Below are 16,976 nucleotides of genomic sequence, written 5' to 3'. Positions count from 1 at the left end.
TGGGGTCCATTTTCTTAATCAAGGATATCTTCATGAGAAAAAACATTCATGCAAAAGGAGGAGAAAGCATGATTTTAGCTTGACTGGGACCAGGGAGGGCTTACAAACATTCTTACCACTGTAAAAAGAGATTAACAAAGAGGAAGGCAAGGGAGGTCTGATGAACCGAACTGAATGCAGGGGAAGTTTCTGGAGCAAATAAGTAATTTTGACATATGCTGTTCCAAAAATAACATTTTCCAGAATGACAGGAACGAGGAGTGTACTTTAGAGCTAGAGAGAGAGAAATCAGGAGTGGTTTCAACAAAGAAACAAGCCCTGAATCAAAAGCTTGCAGCAGTGTCTTAAGTGCCTCAAGGTCTGTGTTTCCAAAGGCTCTCTGTCCTGTAACTCCTTGACACAAAATAGGAAAGCTGGGCTTTCACAAAGAAACAGGCAATTTCACAACAGCTACCAAAACATTACATAGTTATTCTATACTTTAGATGAATTTTTACCAAGAGGTACAATATTCACGCTCTTGCATCTTGTTTATAGCACAGAAGAACTTCAGAATCTTTAAAACAGCTTAAAACATTTTTCACACAGGAAGAACCCATACACTAACAATGAGGGAAAGAAAGCAAGAAAACCTTTTGGCAACCCAAAAAGGCAATTAATATTTATCTTACAAATAGTAGTCATTATGAGGTAAAGCTAATATCAGTAAGAAAGTAGCACAAGAGCAAAAAGGTCTTTCAAAAATTAATCAAGTTACACTAATTTAGGCTTACTGTGATACAGAAATACTTGATAACAATTCTCATGCAAGTAACACATGGCAATTTTTTCCTTACCTGCTTTCACAGTCAAGTGCTGAAATTCCTTTGGTATAGTTTTGAGGGTAGTGCTTACTTTAAGAGCTTAAGAAAAAAAAAATATAATTACTTTAAATATGTGTGGTTAAAACCTAGAAGTATCAGGTCTGAGAAAGGAACACCTAAACTGGTATTAGACATCTTGTAATGCCAAACATACTTGACAAGTAGCCAAATACCCTCAGAAAAATGAAGTACTCAAACAAGAAACAATTTCCAAGAGCAGAAAAGTCAAGACCAGAAAGAAAGACCTATGCTCAAGTTCCTAAATAATCTCAAATTTTGAGAATTTGTGGAGTTGAGTGCTTATTCCCCTTCCGCATTCCCCTTCACAACCTTTCTCATGGAGTTTTTAATGGACCATAGTGTGTTTTGATGCACTGTGACACTCAGTATTAAATGACCACTTGGAATGAAATCTCTCCTGCTCTAGGATGAGCCTGCTTTAGGCAAGGAGGTTGAATGAGAAGTTCCTTCCAACCTTACTTGCTCTATCATCTGCCTTTATCAACCAAAACATGTGGGAAAAGTTTTGGGTCTTGTAACCCACTTCAGTTTACATTTTCTTCCAAATTTAACTATTTTATAATCAAAGTGAAGTTAATTTACTTGGATACTTTTGAAAATGCAGGAAAATTTGCTTCTACTGTCCTGAATTGCAGGTTCTTGACTTCTGGGGGGAACCCCTCAGTTAGGAGAGTGATCTGTTCTCATGTTTGTCAGAATAGTAATAGAAGGTAGAACAAAAGTATTTGTTCTTTGGCTGAAAAAGTAGCAATCTGTGTCATAAATACAGCATATCTTCAGCCATGAAGGAGGACTGCATGGCTCAAAACAGGTTCCCATGTGACTTAACATGTCAGCTACAAAAATCAAAGCACAACTTGGTCATCTGAACAGGGAAAAAACATTCCCTTAGTAAGAAGTAAATCTTCCCTAAACATTTCAAAGCAATAACCTTCAAGGTTCAAGTCCTTCTCTGGTTCATTATACATTTTACAAAAACAAAACAACAAAACAAACCGTGTCAACAAAACACTGATTTCTTGGAATATGCTGACGTACCAAAATGTTTTACAAACACACGTCAACCCTTGACAGACTTTCTTTGAAAAGGGGACACTGGGAATCTGTCAAACTCTGTCTCACCTGAGTGTGGCAGGTGAATCAGGAATGTGGACTACCTGGTCTCACAGCTCCGATGAAACCTTAACGTGTGTACATCTGGGAGGCTGAGATATTTTTTATTTTAATTCATACATAATCTACAGTTCTGAGAATCAGGCAACAGAATATCCACAACTGTTTTGTTTCTACAACAGAGGGACAGCAAGTAAGAACTGGGAAAATGAAAAATAAAAGGGAATGAATGGCTGCGTGATGATCCAGTGCCAATTCTGGAAGCCATAAAAGCTACTGCAGCAAAAAAGAGAAAGATCACTTCAATTTCACATGACTTCCTGCTGATGGATGTCAAATGAAATGAATGAATCAATTAATCTTTTCAGTCCAATTTGACTAAAACTTTAATTTTGCAAGAAAATACAGGGATTTTTTTTTCAAATAGGAGTAAAAACTGATTTTGAAATGTTGGTGTTTCTTGCAAAAATGGAAATTGAAAATGTGGCACAGTGAAATCTTTACTCTTAAAAAATTCCGGATAACAATTAAAATTTTGTTTAAGTAAGAAGCACAACATTAATTGCCTTAGGGCTAGACATATTTTAGAAAGTGCATTTCATATCATTCACATATGACAGAACTAATTTTGAAGCAAACCCCTCCATTTATTTGTCTTCAACTCAGCTGCAGTGAGCTGTCTTTTTAAATCTTTAGCAACACACAGCCAGCTTAGAAATTAAACACACCCAGCAAACATAGGGGCTTACTAAAAACACACAAAATTTAATCCCTAATGGAAAAAAGTTATTTATTTGAATACCTTGCTTGTCATCTTTCTTTCCATCTTGTAATAGGGTGGAGTTATCAGGTACCTCTTCAGCTGATGACTTCTAAAGATAGAAGATTTGTTAATTACACTGATTGTTACAGCTTGTACTTTCCACAGTCAAATATTTAAGAATACAGATCAACAAAAATAATGGTGACATTTGCTCTTGCACCACAATTTCTTTGTTGGATACAGAAGAATAGAAAACCTATGGAAAGACAATATAACTCTACTTTTCAAGGTACAGCAGTTCTACACCAGAAATTAGTTAAAGGAGCGCTTCAACAGTGAACAAGTGAAGGAGGTAAGGACTATATATATTTATATGTAAGGACAGACTTCTTCCAACAGGGCCATATGTAACACCTGTGTAAGGGTAAATGAAAGCTTCTCTAGTCTCCATGAGAAAAGTCTCTCTAACCTAAACTCCAGCTGAACTGCAAAGCCTGATGATTAGGCTTTAAAGGCTCCTGGCTGTTGTGGCTGATCCTTGAACGTCTCTTTTTTTCAACATGCAGTCATAGAGATGGGAAAAACAAACTTCATTAACAAGTCTGTTGGAGATCCATTCAAGCCTTTGATAGGAAAACAGGGAATTTCTCCCCAGTTTTATTCCTTCCAGCAGCAACTCATAGGCATTTATTGTTCTTGGAGCTTCTGCTGGAGCAAATTCTACTTCTAATATCTGTAAGAACAAAAATACATTCTGCAACCAAATATTCAAGCAAATATCAGAAAGCCTAACCTTCTCTAAATATTAAGTGATGCTGGTTTTTTCACATGAAGTACAGAAGAAGTTTGACCTGAAAACATCCTGAAATCAATTTGGACAAAACAAATTAACTGAGAAACCTAGATTTCATAGACATTTTTAAAAGATTAAAAAAATCTCAAATCAGTTCAGAAAGGAAAACTCCACAGTAAAGGTCTGTGAGGTTTGTTTTATAAAGTTTCTGAGGAATGGGATACCCTAGTACTTCTGAGAAAACAACACAGCAAAAATATGGCTTGAGGACTTGGAAAATGTATGAACAAAACATTTCACATCCATAGCTAGCCCTGACACTCTAGCGAAGAACATGAGACCACAGACCTAAATAAATGCATGCTTTAATTGATGGAATGACTTCCAGAGATTTCAATGAACTGAAGAAATGTGAGCATCACATTTCTGAGGGAGCCCAGAGGAACCCCAGTCAGTCATTTTATGCATGTTTTAACTTTAGGATTTTGGCTGTGAGAAAACTTGCAGAAAAGAACCAAAGGTGAGTAGGAGACAAAAACTTGAGGAAAAAAAAACCAAACTGTGATAACAAAACTTCCTTGGTAAACAGAAATCAGTCACCCATGTCATTCCCAAGCATAATAAGAGCAGCATTGGTGTGTTTTTCAAGTTTAACAGAGTCTAGCATGCAGGTGACGTGTCTCCTGCCTTTATTTTCTTTATGAATGCATTCAGGAACTGCTTCTATTTTATTGCAGTATTGTAATTCAGCAGTCACAGTAAAAACAGGCATCTGAAATGAAATTAAATAGCTTGAATGGATGGTAAGTGGAAATTTAAAAAGACATGGAGGTAATGCATAACAGATTGCATTGATAATATAATATTTTTAATGCAGTGATCAAATATCTAAAGTATAATTCCTCCAGTAGCCAAGATACAAATGAAATTGCAACAGTGAATTGCTGCACTTCCCACTGAGGGAGATGAATGGAAGATGAATTACTGACCTTCCAAATGATATTCATTCAGTGTATTAATTCTGAATGTAAAAACATAAGTTGAACAAAAAAAAAAATCAAGTCAAAATGATTCTCAAATCACTTTTGAGGAGATTTTAAAGTCCATTAATCTTGGACAATGTAAACTGAAGTTTTTTATTTATGGATATGAAAGAGACATAATCATATATGTGTTTACATTTCAAATATAATTTAATTCTCTATTATATCTGTACCTTCTTTTATATTTTAGGTTGCAAGCCACCCAAAATAAGGTCATAAGCAAGCAATTAGGTGATTCTGGTAAAGGACCTGCCCATGCTGCCAACATGCCAGCACCTTGCACTACCTGATCTGCAGTGCTGCTTCCAAAGCCCAGAGTGACTGCTGCGCTTTGGCCAAGCTGCTGTAGGATGAGGAACACCTCCCAGGGATACAACATACATTTTTACAGTTCCTGAAGATACACTGGGTGCTCAACGTGCTGGCTGCAGCATTGCCCAAACTGAACACGGTACTCCATAGTAGCTTAGGAGATTCTGTTTGGTGGTACCACTGCCAAGATGGATTTGATGAGGGAGCAGCTGGGTTTTGACCTAGGGACTCCCCAGAGCAAGGCATTGGGAAGAAATAGCTGGAGAACAGCCTTGCTGAACTGCCATGACACACCATTATTTTTAAACTTGGAAGAGTGTCAGAAGGGCCGGTTCCTGCAGTCAGTCTGACACTTGATTTACTACCTTAACACTAAACCTTTAAATCCCACAGCACATATATTAAGAGTTGAAATATTCAGGCACAACTCAGTGGCCACGATTACTTCAGCTCTATAGGGTCTTTAAAAGTTTGGGATTTTAAACTCAGTGTTAAACTCTTCTCCTCAATTCAGTTTTGCTTGCAGCAGACTTCACAGCATCATACAATGGCTGGGTTTGGAAGGGACCTCTGGAGATCTAGTCCAAAGCCCCTGCTCTATCCAAACAAACCTACTGTGCTCAGCTGTGGGCATCTCACTGCAAGAAAGGACATTGGCGTGTGTCAGTGAAGGGCAATGAAGCTGGTCGAGGGTCTGGAGCACAGAAGGAGTGCCTGACGGAGCTGGGGTTGTTTATCCTGGAGAAAAGGATGCTCAGGGATGACTTTATTGCTCTCTACAACCATCTGAAAGATGACAGTGCTGGGCTAACAGCTGGAATTGATGATCTTGGAAGTCTTTTCCAAACTACATGATTTTATGATTTTAGGTCTGTGCTGAAGCCTCATATTTTCAACCAATTCAGACTGAGCAGACACTTCACCTGAACACGGCCCATGTGCCCCACTGCCCGTCCAGCAGCAGCCCTGCAGGACACCAGCAGGTAGAGCCCATTTCTCTGAAGATTCCAGCATCTCACAAGTCCCTCAGTGACTACTGTGAACTCCATTATGTGGGAATATCTCTTGAAAAGCCTGTCAGCCCTTTCCATACTCAGAAAAAATGGCTGAGTGCGGGTTTGAGATGGCATAATAAGAAACTTAAGAGACTCCTAAAGTCATCTCAGAGACTCACAGTCCTGCTGCTCACATAGCACAGTCTGATGAAGCTGGTGCAGCCCCCTCCCCTCTGCAAGGTAAAGACCCAGCTTACACCTTCTCACCTCTGCCCGACTGAAGTCCCGAGTCTGCTGAGTGCTTGGCAATGGCTCAGAATAAGAATCAAACAGTGCACAGTCACGTATGGGCTTCAAACAAGCTGCAGGGAAAAGAAAGAGAGAAGAAAAAAGTAAAAAAAACCCAAACCAACAAAAAGCCAGCCCAAAGCCAAACACAGAGTCACGCCAGATTTATACTTCTTAGAAACCTGATCTAGCATAATTTTTGCTCTTCATTTCTGCATCTCAGACCTAATCCATAAGACATGGATGACAAACACTATGAAGAAAATCTTTCTATCTTGCACCTTAATTAAGTCAGTGTCATGAAAGGGATAGCTTGTATAATTTCTGTTGTAGAAATAATAGTGAAATTTGGAAGAAATATTTTCTTCTCCCAGTCCAGTATCAACTATCTTATAGTTTATATCTTATTCTCTTAGCAATGTTAAAGGTACTTACATTACCTTCAGCTGCAATTTTGACTTATGAGTATTGAAAAGTATAGTAGAATCTACAGTATACTCTAAAATTGAAGGCCAGCAAAAAGCAAAGCACTAAACACTGTGGATGCTGTAGTACATACCACCTTCCACTAAACAACACTGAGACCAGGGGAAAAAACAAGGAAAAAAAATCACAATCAACTTCTCAAAGGAATCTTCACAACAAGCTAATTTCTATCCCACAAGCTCAGGTCCTTCTGCTGGTATCACTCTGGGATTAGCTCCTCTGAGATAAATCTATCTTACGAGCTGGAAAACATATTTTTTTTAAAGATCAATATATATTAAAAGGCAGAAAAACCCCATTTCTAGTTTTTGGCTAGCATTTATTTTATCTCAATAAATTAAGCTCTTGAAAATCTGTCTTAATTTACAGTACAGTGGGTTACACACAAGGCAAATAGCTTTTGAGATTTTGCAAATTAGTTTTAATAAAAAGTTTCCAAAAAAGAAGGTGGTGGGTCAAATTATCAATGGAGCTGCGCCAGGATAGCATTTGGACCAGTTGTGCTTGTAGTTTATGGTACAAGCCATAAAGCTAGCAAGATTAATGCATTCTTAAATGCTTTTTTTGCTCCAAGTAATTTTATTTGAAACTTTAACAGCACTCCTATCAGATGCAAATACTTCAACTGAACCAAATTATGCGTCATTCTAAAACTCATGCAGCAACCTAATGAAAAATGGTATTCTTCTTTGGAGTCCTAAGAAGCCAAAAAAATTGAAAAAAATACCTAAATTTTACAGAAATCAAATTATGAAAACATGAATACACAAGATTTCTCCTGAAAACTGCTTTCAACATATTATGTAAATGTATGAGGAACTTCCACCCTTGTCAATGCTTTTATTTCAGAAGTAATACAACCAGGGCTCTATGCTTTTCTGTGATTCACAGTTTCACAGTGCATTGACGTGTTCTGCTTTTCATTAATGTAAGTCTTTCAAAAGACAGATTTATGAATCCTGACCAGATAGCAGAATGAGCACAAGATATTTTCAGACCCTCAGATTAAACAGAATTCGTTCACTAGCTGGGGCATTTAAAGGATCTACAAGAAACAATTAGTCCTTTCACCTCTTCCATGGAGATTTGCTTGAAATGCTTAGTCTCATGTAACAGCATAGAACAATAATCATCTAAGAAAATGGTAGAACTAAGTGCTGAAAGGAACAAGTAGGGAAAAAAGAGGACTCCCAGGGAACAACTGCAGCTTACCATGCTATTTCTCCCATTGACATAATGATTCCCTGCCACTGCAGTTTTATCCAAAAAGGTTCAATGTGAAGATACATCAAAAAGAACCTGCATGGATGAGTTTACAAGCCAATTTATTGTGAGAGTATTATGAGAGCATGAAAGTAGTGAACAAAGTGGTGGTCCTGGAGGGAAAAGGGTAGTTGTAATTACGACAGGGAAACGTAATCAGAGAGACTAAAAATGATGATGATTTGGAAGTGCATGTTTTCCAAGAGCTTATTGCTTTGGATATGAATATAGTGGATTACAGGGAACATGACTCCACCAGAAATTATTTCACAAATCTGATACGGGGTCAACATTTAATTTTCCTAACTGCAGCTTGATTTGTTCTTTTCCTGCCTTTTAATATATTCAGTGTCATCAAATTTAATGGAGGTTTTATTAGGTCTTAAATGTTATCCCTTAGCACTGTAATTATCATCTGTGATTAATCCTCCTTGCCCTCGAGAGTCATGCACATTTTTAGATGTAACAGTATATATTTCAACATTAATTTATAATTAAAAGAGACGTAACTGAAGAGAACAAATGAAAGGGCAAGTCTTTTACTGCACATTGTTACTGAAGTATGTTATATTTTGGATTAATTCATCCTTGTGCTACACAAATTGTTGTCATCCTGTCGTTAATGCAAACTACCCACAGAACTTGTGGATTACATAAAATAAATTACGAAAAAATTCAACATTTGATATAACCAGTATCTCCCCCTAAAAAAATACACTAGCACATTAAGTTCTAATGCAGTCCAGTATAATTTTCTGACAAATCTTCCAGATATAGATACTTCGAGGAAAAATCATCAAAATAATTGAAAGCTATATCGTAGATTCACAGAATGGTTTGAATTGGGAGAGATTTTAAAGACTACCTAGTTCCAATCTCCCCTACCATGGGCAGGGACACCTTCCACTAGACCAGGTTGCTCTAGGCCTTATCCAACCTGGCTTTGAACACTTTCAGGGGTGGAGCATCCACAGCTGCTCTGGGCAACCTGTTCCAGTGACCCACTGCCCTCACAGTAAACAATCTCTTTCTAAAATCTACCATAAATCTGTCCACTTTCAGTTTAAAGCCACTGCTGGATTCCCTTTGCTTTACAGGCACTCAGCTGCCTCTTTATCTGTCCTGACACCTGAAGCACAACGGAGCAAAGGGGCAGACATTAAGAGGCAGGTAACTGTTCCACTTTGCATCCCTAGCTTTATGCTTTGATATATTACTTCTTCAGCAATTACCTCACAAGCATAATTAAAAACACAGGCCTAAAATGCAGCTGGAGAATCATTACACAGCATAGGAGCCCATGGATGGAAGGTGAACCTGCCTTACACACATGTTGGATTTCTGAGATGGCTGCAGGGACATGGCTTGCCCCAGGAGCTTTACCTGCTTGAAGGTACTCGGGCAGCAGTGTCTCTGGCAGTGTCTCAGGCAGCTGGTAACCATTCTTCCTTGCAACCACAAGGTGGAAAGCGGCACAGAACTCCGGGAGTGTCAGCGCCCCATCACAATCCACATCACTCAGCTCCCTGGGGATAAAACAGGCACACGTTTTCCAAGGTGTTACCTCAGAGAAACATATGTGTGCCATCACGTGGGAGAGAAAAATGCAACTCTGAGAAGGGCTATTTTAACACAAGACAAGCATCTCTGTCATGTACTCTTGATCCTGACCTGCACATTTGTCTCGGGGCAGATGAAGTAAGCTGATTTTCTAAAACTGACCAGCCACTGTTTTCTTTTTCAGTAAAGTACATTTCTTTATTACATCATGCCATTGAATATGATGGTAAGTGTATATTAGAATGCAAAACACATAATCTATACTACAGAATCATAGGGGGGTTTGGGTTAGAAGAGACCTCAAAGAACATTCCAACTAATTCCATTAGATCAGTCCAGGTCTAATTCCAACTCCCCTGCCATGGGCAGGGAACCTTCCACTAGACCAGGTTATGCAAAGCCCCATCCAGCCTGGCCATGAACACTTCCAGGGATGGGAAGTCCACAACCTTTAGGCAATCTGTTCTAAGATCTCATGACCCTTATAGTAAAGAAGTCCTTCCTAATATCTAATCTAAACCTGCCCTCCTTTAGCTCACAGCCATTTCCCCTTGTCCTATCACTACCTGTCCTTGTGAAAAGTCCCTCTCCAGCTCTCCTGTGGACCCTGCTAGGAACTGGAAAGCGGCTAGAAGATGTTCCAGACCCGTTTCTTCAGGCTGAACAGCCCAAAGCCTCTCAGCCTGTTTTCACAGGAGAGGTGCTCCAGCTCTGTGATCAACTTAGTGGACCTTCCCTGGACTTGTTCCAACAGCTCCATGCTTTTCTCATGCTGGGGAGCCCAGAGCTGGATGCAACACTCCAGATGGGGTCCTTGCCAGAGCAGAGCAGAGGTGCAGAATCTTTCCCTTGCTGGTCACACCCCTTTTGATGCAGCCCAGGATGTAGTTGGCCATCTGAGCAGGAATTAATTGCACATTGTTCCAAGGTGGAATTAACCTTCCAATATTAGGAAGCACTATGGCTAATCCATGCAGGATCTTAAAACAGTTCAAGCAGAAGAAGTTAAATATGGACTTTAGCAATGGTTACTTAGCACCACTGACTAACCTTTAAAAAAGGGCAAAATTAATGCTCTTGACAAGTTTAAATATTGCTGTTAACTTCTCACTAGGTGGTTCTCTCTAATTCTAGCACACTTCACAAACACTAAAATTAAACTTCAGAAATTGAAGAACTCAATTTTATAAATTAACTCTTTGCAAAAATTGAGTAGTATTTTATCTTGGGCACATGGTCTGAAACAAACATATAATTTCTTACTCTTTGAAAGTAACAAACATTTCTCAAACTATTGAGGTTATAGTGACAAGGATTGAAACATCCCATGTGTCTAACACAGCAACACAACCTGATAAATCACATTGCCACAAAATTACAAGCATCTACTAGAAAGGAATACTTTGCTTGAAATTCCACACAGAGAACAACTTGTGTCAGCAATAGAAATAAAATCTGATTTGCTAACATATTAGGTTAATCCATTCTTTTTAAGTAATCTTAAATTTAAATTCCAATATTCACTTCCCCCAGCACTATGTTTCTTCAGTTGGGCTTTTTTTTTTTATTTTCACAACTGACAATCCGCTTTGAAAAGATTCCAGACATATCCTTTGACCCTGACAGATGTTTAGGCTCTTGCAAGCTTTTCTTCTCATCTCTCTTCATAAAAGCATATATAAAAACAAAATCACTATCAGCATTTCTGATCCATGTTTAAAACTGTTTGTTCCTCCTATCAGACAAGCAAAGATGTCAACAAATTACAAAGCACCGTGTTGCTGATGAAAATGTAATAGAATCCTTGTCAAATTCTATCACGTACAGTTCCATCCACAATTGTTTCGCAATAAGCTCATTAAAAATAAGAGCACTGCTTCATTAGAAAAGCACTAATGAATTATGTAGTTGTTTAATTAGGTCTCCTCTGACAGAACGGAGACAGAAACATAAAACCAACAACACGTCTAAAACATTCCAGAGGTGCTTCTCCTCTGTGTCATTTCATGAAAAATGCCAGTTCTTTGAGCTAATGATGCTGCTTACAATACACTTAAGAACAGCTCTCAGCTACGCTGGGGTTCAAACCTTCCCAGTCCTGCTGAGTAGGTGAGCATCTCTCTAGAAAACAAGTGTGTCAGGAAGACCAATGACCACCCTGCTGCTTGGGCCTTAAAGTGATTCTGGAGATAAGAGCAATAAATATAATTGAAGACACTTTGAAAATTTAACAAGAGCTCTTGAATTAAGAGTCTTTTAAAAAAAAAGTGTGATAGGCATCCCCAACAATATTACAGTACTCACCAGATGTGAGAAAGTTCCAGGATGGGCAGCTTGGATTTTGTGAAGAAATTCTTTGCTACGGAACCTGTTGGGAAAGCATGCCTCATCAACCACTGGGAATTAATTCTCCAAATTCTTCCCTTTTACCAGGTCTGCCATGCCAGAAGCAGACAGTTAATTTATGTCCGAGAGATGCTCAGATGAATCGATGCTACTATAGATGCTGGACCATTTGTCTCCTTCTGAGTAAATGACAAGAGAAAGCCAGACAGAGCTGTTGACCTCATTTCTCCATTCCCTCCATATGGGAAAAAGAAATAAAGGGAAACCTACTTTAGCACTAGTAACTCTAACCTGCATAACAAGTATGTCTCCAATGATGAAATAACAGACACAAACAGCCTTGATTTACCCAGAAGTCATGTGCACAGCAGTACAGTGCTTTGACATCTGCACTGCTCTCCCAGTGTGCAGCTTCAACCATGACTTTTCCCTGCAGTGAAAATTTTACAGAGGAAAAAAAAAAAGAAAAGAAGAAAGAAACTGCCGAAGATTCAGCTAGCACTGTCCTGCTGCAGGTATCCTCACTCACCCTGCCACAGCAGCCCTTCTCATACTTCTAGTTAACAAACACACTTCTTCACCATCTCTTATGCACAGGCTGTCAGGGGCACCCTGGAAGCTCTTCCTGGGTACAAGCTTACAAATCATAAGGAAACAAAGCACAGACTTCTGGGACAATAATCCTCTTCCCCTTGGGCAACCACTGGGGAAAGAACCAACACTGAACAACCATTTGTTCTTTGAAGCAAACTGCATGAAGGAGACTTAACTGAGGTGAAGAACTGCTGAAGCAATAATTTCAGCTAGCAGAAGGTCATTTCTTTAAACTTTTAGCTGGATCAAAGCCTCCTGAACCCCAGTGACACAGCAGGGCTCATTACAACTGCCTCAGTTTAAAACCTGTGACATATTCCTTGCCAGACTAACTATCTGTACATGGTTGTCTCCTCTCACAAGCAGCCGGCACCTTCTATTCAGGATGGAAATCTGAGTACGATCAGAGCCATCTCAGTATGCTCACAACAATACTTCTATCATGTGTGTGCTCTCCAGGATTGTTTCCTAATTACCTAGAGGTCAAAATTTCAGTCCCCCAGAACCATTAACCCTCAGGCTTGACTGCCCAGGGCAGTTACCTGCATGCTTCACTGTCATCACATGGAGACTGCCACAGTTCTACTGGATAAGCCAGCACAACCCTCAGGGGTTTTTCAACTCAATATACACTGCAGGTGTGGTCCACAAATACAGCCCATCAAATGCAGAGAGCTCATTTTAGATTTTACCAAATTGCCAACACTTCTCCCTTAGATGTAATTATTTTTCTAAATCAGGATATTTAGGAGAAAATTTAAGGCTCACATTATTGATTTGAATAGTCTGCCTTTAAAAAGAAAACATGATCAACTCTTACAAATGCATTGCCAGAGACAAATAAGAATTTATTGACTTAACACTTTTCACCTCCCAGCCTGGTCCCCCTATTCATTGTGCACAGTGTTTGGTAAAAATTACCTGAAATGAAGGCATTGAGGTCAGGCTGCAGGGACCTGAACTGGTTAATGTAGTAATCTCGCTGCTCCTCTGTTATCCTCCAAGGGTCATCTGAGTACTGGGTGCTGCTGTCCTGCTGCTCCCGCTCCACTGAAAGAGACTGAAGGGAGGGACACTGGCACCAGCCACAGGGAGGGCACCACAAGGGCACTGGGAACCTCAAGAAACCAGACTCACACTCTTCTATGCAGCACAGACAAATTTTCAGAAGACAAGAAGTAGCAATGGCCACACTGATGACCATCCCACTGCTTGCCTCTTAAAACTCAGACTATTATTAGGTCTCTTTACCCCTGCAATTAAAGGAAGCTTTACATGACCAATGGTCAAAGGAAATCTGGCTACTGCTGACCACTAAAAATCCCAGTCATGTTTTATTAACCCTAGATTCATTTTGAGGGTCCTTTTATTCTGCTGTGCATTACAGCCCTGAACTGCACACTGTACACCTCAAATGGATGGAACCAGTAAAGGCCCTAAAGCTGCATTTATGCAGCTTTGTGCATGAAAATTTATCTTCTCTATGAAACTACCTATTTAATCTAGGAATGGTGCTGTAACTATGGAAATATTCCACTTCTGGACCCTCTGCTCACGCCAGTAACTCAGCACTCAATTTGCTAAGCCTGGGAGACACACAAGCCCCTAGAGACCCCCTCAAACTTCAATCACTTCCCAAGGTTTAAGGAAAAATCTACTTTTGGGTAAAGGAATATTCTGGAGGAGAAGGATATTCAACCCAATTATTTCTTTGCTCCATCTTTGCTCTCTGATTAACTTTTTTAAGGGTGGCCTGTACGTTTTGCAGATTTGATGAAGGTATCTACAAGAGGGTTGCCAGTACAGCTGGTGTCTTTGTTAAAATGGAATAAATGGGTATTCAATATTTAAGCCTGCATAATAACAGCCTTAAAAAGACAGGGCAAGAATGAACAACAATCAGCTGTGAAACCCTTTCTCTGACATAACTGTCTAATTCCCAAGAATCAAATGCAAAACACCAGTCCTGAAATACATCAAAAGATCCCTGAAACAGGCAACATCATAAAGCCATAAATTAATTTTCATTTCAAAGTGCTACACAAATGCACCCAATTTCATTTCAAGTTAGCACAAATTATGTGACAGTACCTGTAGATCTCTTTTGGAGGCTGAGGTGACATTTTATTGTGGGTGTGACATGCTAAGCACTCTGGAAAAGGTAGAGTCTCTGAGTCTTTCTTATTTAGGAAAGTCTCTCGCTTAAGAGAGCTTTGCCCCTTCCTTAGGGCAAACTAATTGTTTGCATAATAACGCACAGCAGGCATACTGGAACACAGGAAAGATCTGCTTTTAGAACCAGCAGGAAAATATAAGACCCATTTTCATAAAAACAAACATGCCCAGAAATTAATATGTTCTGTTTAAGGTGCAATTTAACCAACTTGTTGGGGTTTTTTTGGTTTTTTTGGTGAAAAACCAAAATGTGTAGAATGTTAGCCATAAATACTGTGCATGTTTTACAGATAGCAATCTAAATCAAGAAGGAATCTCTGTGAAATCTCATGTACTTTCAATGAAAATGTTTTACTTCGACTTACCTTTAGCAATTTAATTAATTTGATTGCTTATTGTAATTTCTCCATCCCACCAGCTTTTTTTCCTCATATACCAAAAAAAAAGTACACTTCAGTCTCTAGTCTAAAAACACCATGGAGAACACTTTTCACTTTCAAAGTGAGAATTTTCTGCCTTTTTTAAAAATTTCTCTATTGTTTTGTTAGTAGTACTACTAAAGAAAAATGTGCAATTCATTACCCGATTAGGAGTTGAACAGGTGAGTGAAGATTTGGCTCCATAATTCCCTGAAGATGGTCCATCTTGCTGGTGAGTAGAGTGCCTGACTTCATAAGGAGCTACAACAGACATTTAAAATTAAATATATAAATGTCAGGATAGTAAAAAAATGCTGCTAAGCTAAAGGAAATAATTAAACACCACAAGATCAAGAAGGTAGCTTGTGAACATTGTATCTGAGCATCAAAGTCCATTTGGTCAAGCATCTACCAAGTGAACCCACTATCACAGTATCAAAGTCCATTTTGTCTTATGCAACAAAATTCCAGCCACATACTTGTCTTCCCATTGCACCATTCTTCTTCAGATGTTACTGAGACACTGTCAGTTACATACTGCTAGACAACAGAAATCACTGTTCATCATGTTTAAATAAACATTTACATAGCCTGTCCATGCATTTATACATTTTATATACTTATAGCCACATTTAGCACAAGAATTATTTTAAGTAAGAAGAAATAATTCATTTGGTCTATAAAAAATATGCTTTGACAATGCTGTTAAATAGCAAACCATTACTTCTCCACACACTCTTCCTCTCCCTTCCCTAATATCTGTTGAAAATCAAAATACACAACTCTCCACTTTGTGCTTTTTGGAGTCAAGTTAGTGAAGAAAAGTTACAATTTCTCCTTCTTTTGCTAAAATAAGTCACTTAGGCTCCACTGCAGCAAATATAGCAAGCAGTGACACAACAACATATTTAGGAACAATGTTTTAAAAATAGGGCAAGCATGCAAACAAAAAGGCAAGTCACTTGCAAACCCTTACACAGCTGAGAACTGCTGCCAGCCTATTTAAAATTTACCATTATAAAGTCTACATTAGATAGGTCAGAACCTTAAAGACTTATGAGGAAAAAAGAGTCCAAGAAATCTTAAAACTTTTGATCTTAGGAAGAGCTTAAGAATTATGCCCCTAACCCCCTTGTTTTCCTAAGGGGTCTTATCCTGTATTATTATCTATTTTTATTCCTGTACAAGTCATTGCTAATTTCAGATTTAAAAAAAAATAAAATAAAAATAAAAGTAAGGAAGGTGAAAGGTGAGAAACATTTAGATGCCCTCAGAGGGGAGATTTAAGCACGAAGCCTCATGGCTATATGCTTGCTAGCATGAAAAACTTTCAGAACTATAAAATGTACACAGTCATGGTTGCAGTGCAAAGGGCTGCCCCTGAAGACACCCTGTCCAGTTTCAGGGTCAGATCTGCAGTACAGCTCAGCCCAGCCCAGGGCAGGGGCACAAGCACCTACTCCACATGCACTACACACAGCTGCCCTTTGGAGTGCTCTTCAGGAAACTGAAAGGGTCTTGATCTTAAAGGCCAGAAACAACCAGCAGGTCTTGCATTAAGCCTGGCATTTGGTATGGCATGGGGCACAAAATGTTAACTGCTCACTGCCATTGAGAATACATTTGACTGAAGTATCCCTAGTGGGATTAAAATAGGAGCAATTCCTTTTCTTGAAAATAGGAAAAATTGCTTTCTGAAAAATAGCCACTGTTTTGCACCCCTAAGATTTTATTATTACCTTGGAAATTCGAGCAGTTAAATAATTAATTTTGCAGGATGTTGACAGCTGGACTGGATGCTGCTGTCCCTGATCACTTCCTGTAGCTGCTGAGTCCATGAGAAATTTCACAGAAGTTATATTTGCAACCAAATTCAGAAGGAAAAAAAACCCCAGCACCCAAAATACTCTGTCATAGCACTGACAGATCTGGGACAGAGTGC

The 16,976-nt window shown here is 38.9% G+C and overlaps 1 protein-coding gene across 2 annotated transcripts in view; it reads right to left on the bottom strand.

Annotated features, from left to right (window-relative positions):
• REPS2 (RALBP1 associated Eps domain containing 2) overlaps positions 1 to 16,976 on the bottom strand; it is a 96,681-nt gene that overhangs the window by 39,810 nt on the left and 39,895 nt on the right. For both annotated transcript variants that reach the window (XM_038151384.1, XM_038151310.1), the window contains exons 5-11: positions 15,198 to 15,295; positions 13,362 to 13,500; positions 11,805 to 11,868; positions 9,324 to 9,466; positions 6,171 to 6,265; positions 2,800 to 2,869; positions 837 to 902 (exon numbers count right to left, since the gene is read on the bottom strand). In XM_038151384.1, coding sequence (XP_038007312.1) covers positions 837 to 902; positions 2,800 to 2,869; positions 6,171 to 6,265; positions 9,324 to 9,466; positions 11,805 to 11,868; positions 13,362 to 13,500; positions 15,198 to 15,295 — 675 coding nt within the window. The remainder of the gene's footprint in view (positions 1 to 836; positions 903 to 2,799; positions 2,870 to 6,170; positions 6,266 to 9,323; positions 9,467 to 11,804; positions 11,869 to 13,361; positions 13,501 to 15,197; positions 15,296 to 16,976) is intronic.

This window comes from Motacilla alba, chromosome 1 (assembly GCF_015832195.1).
Source record: "Motacilla alba alba isolate MOTALB_02 chromosome 1, Motacilla_alba_V1.0_pri, whole genome shotgun sequence".
Taxonomy (NCBI): Eukaryota; Metazoa; Chordata; class Aves; order Passeriformes; family Motacillidae; genus Motacilla; species Motacilla alba.
The sequence above is the reverse complement of the archived record's forward strand: the minus strand, read 5'-3'. Positions and strand labels throughout refer to the sequence as shown.